A 2,791-nucleotide genomic window follows, 5' to 3' on the forward strand; every position below is an offset into this window, starting at 1 on the left:
TTTTTTCCACGAGTATTTCTACAGTCACACACTCCAGCAAATTATCCACCACCCTTGACATTTTCTCCACTTTCTTATAACAAAAGTTTTTATCTATGTACAAGGCCACACCACCTCCCATCTTATTCTCTCTGTTTGTGCATACCAAGTCATAGCCATCAAGGTCAAAATCCATTCCATTTTATATGTTTACATGGTCAAGCAGCATGGTAGCACTGAAAAACTAGGTCAGCATAATCACTCCCCTCTTTCTTCCCTCACCCTTTTCCTTCTATTGCTGTCAGAGGGTGACAAACACCTGCTTTCATCTTTATTTTTAGTGTCAGTGGAAATTCAGAGCTGGCACTTTCTCAGGTGTTTAGCCCATGTTTGATGGCACTTTATTTGATAAATATTAAGTTTTGTAATAGGCTCACTTTTAATGTTTAAAGTTTTGCTTTATGTTCTGCCTGCATTGTGTTTTGTAAAGCATAAAGTTAGCTGAATGAATATCTTTTAACTAAAAGTCTTTTTTGCGATGTGATAACACGTGACAGGTGTCACAGTAACACTGTAGTTTATAGTTGATTACTTTTTCTCTTGGCTTTTAACTTTCTGCATCTGTGCTGCTCGTGTGTTTGAGACCAACTAACCAATGCTTAATACTTGATCTTAATATTTTCAGTGTCACCCTACTACCTGAAATGTCTGGAAGATTATAATGCATTAATATTATGATATATGAGTATAGTTAAGTCAGTAGAGTTTTTTTTCCATGCCTCCCTCCCATTTAATTTGACTCTGCAGGTGAATGCAGACTGCAACTCTGCAGAAGAATGTGATTATTGATTTGCAGCTGAACGTCCTGTGTCTTCCCTCTAGGTGTTTTGGGATGCTGCTAAGTCCAGGACAGAAAGTGTCTAACAGTGACATGCATCTACTGGACATGGTGAGCAGCTTAACTCATTTTATTGGTGAGATACAGTTTACAGAATCAGAGTCATCGTTTATGGTAAGGTCTGTTTGAACATACAGGAATTTGACTCAGGTACAGAGGCTCTCCATGTGTTTATGGCAACAGGAAATAGAAAATATCAAGAAGAATAAAAATGAAAATAAACAGTGTCTGCATGCATTCAAATAGGAAATACAGTATGTGCAATCAAAATAGGAAAAGAATGAGAGGAAAAGAGGGACAGCATTTATAAATATATGTACATATTTATCATAGACTTCTTACAAGAACATAAGCCATGGATTAATACTTACACAGGAGTCGATGGGGAAGAGCTCGGATGGGAAGGCCTATGTCATCACAGGAATGTGGAATCCCAACATGACAGCCTTCCAGCCACTGTATGAAGACACACATAAAGGTAAGGATGAGTTTTTTTTTTTCTCCTTCACATATAATGGCACACATTTTACAGTAGTCAGCACAAGATTATACGATGGTTGTTTCATCAGTGTTCAGAACAGCTTTACGCATTGATTGTTAGCATTTTAATGTAACATGCAAAGCTAGCAAACCTTTGACATTGCAGGTCTCATAATTTTACATTAACTTACAACTATTTATAAAGATATGTTTCAAGATGACAATTTAAAAATTCTCTCTTTAGTCATTCTTGTACATAATTTATTAGGTTACAGTAAAATTTTTCTTAGTAATCAGTTCTAATGGAATCTACCATTGCCTGTTTACTCCTCTATGGAGGAGAAACTCAAATTAATTAATGTTGTCATAGTTCATTGTGCCTTCCACCTTCGACACAACACTGGCAGCAGGAGTTGTGCGTGTTCACTAACTGTCCTCTTGTTTTTAGGAAGATGCTCTCTGGTTTTATTGTTCTGAAATAATTACAAACTATTTGGAGTTCTGATGGGTGCAAAGCTAATCTAGGTGTACCCAAGATTAAACATGAAATGGCTGTAAATGAGCAAAAGGAGCAGCCATGGTCACTTTAATATTACGTGCTTATCCACTAGGAGGTGTGGCATTCCCATAGGATACATGGCCTGAAACGTCTGCCTCCCCGTAGAAGCCAGTAATAGAAAACTCTCATCAGTTTACAGTTACATGAATGAATTGAGTTTTGTTTATCATTTGTAATTCACCCTTTTTAATCAGTAGGAGGCGATAGGTAAATGGGCTTCACTGACTGAAATCTGTTTTCTTTTTTTATATAGACAGATTCATATTATAGTGAAAGATAAAAAGAGTCTCACATAATGCCTCCAAGGTAACCTTGCTTTTTCTCCCGGATGTGGTCCAGATAAGCAAGTCTACATAACAGTGGCAGTGGACCTGGTAGTGACTGAAGTGGTGGAGCCAGTTCGCTTTCTGCTGGAAACTCTGGTCAGGGTCTATTCATCAAATGAACGCTTCTGGTACTTCAGTCGAAAGACCTTCAGTGAGACCTTCTACCTCAAACTCAGACAGGTATCTCTACTGCATATTTTCATACTTGGCATATACAGTACCCACAATTATATTTAAATATCTATTTAAAGCTTCCTTCATCTGACTGATTGACCAACTAAAGAAGTATTGTGTTTATTTTTATGTGGGTGATTTCAGGTAAGTTCTGTAATTTCTGGTGGTAGATTATTGGGTTTGAAAGGTTTTAACCCATGGGGTGGGTTTCTGGTTGGTTCATATGAGTGAATAAACACCTGCTTAAAACCAAAAGTGAATAAACTAACAAGTGAGTGTGATATCACAGGTTCGATAAAGCTAAGAGACATGTCTAAAAGTTTCACTTAGAAGTACTTATATAATAACTGTATTAAAATTCAGTTTTTATATTTA

General features: G+C 36.8%; 1 protein-coding gene across 3 annotated transcripts in view; it reads left to right on the forward strand.

Moving 5' to 3' along the window:
- Positions 1 to 2,791, forward strand: part of rabgap1l (RAB GTPase activating protein 1-like) — a 97,403-nt gene that overhangs the window by 16,882 nt on the left and 77,730 nt on the right. For all 3 annotated transcript variants that reach the window (XM_020612004.1, XM_020612002.1, XM_020612003.1), the window contains exons 8-10: positions 862 to 928; positions 1,253 to 1,355; positions 2,256 to 2,422. In XM_020612004.1, the coding sequence (XP_020467660.1) occupies positions 862 to 928; positions 1,253 to 1,355; positions 2,256 to 2,422 (337 nt within the window). The remainder of the gene's footprint in view (positions 1 to 861; positions 929 to 1,252; positions 1,356 to 2,255; positions 2,423 to 2,791) is intronic.

Source organism: Monopterus albus, unplaced genomic scaffold (assembly GCF_001952655.1).
Source record: "Monopterus albus unplaced genomic scaffold, M_albus_1.0 scaffold120.1, whole genome shotgun sequence".
Classification (NCBI taxonomy): domain Eukaryota; kingdom Metazoa; phylum Chordata; class Actinopteri; order Synbranchiformes; family Synbranchidae; genus Monopterus; species Monopterus albus.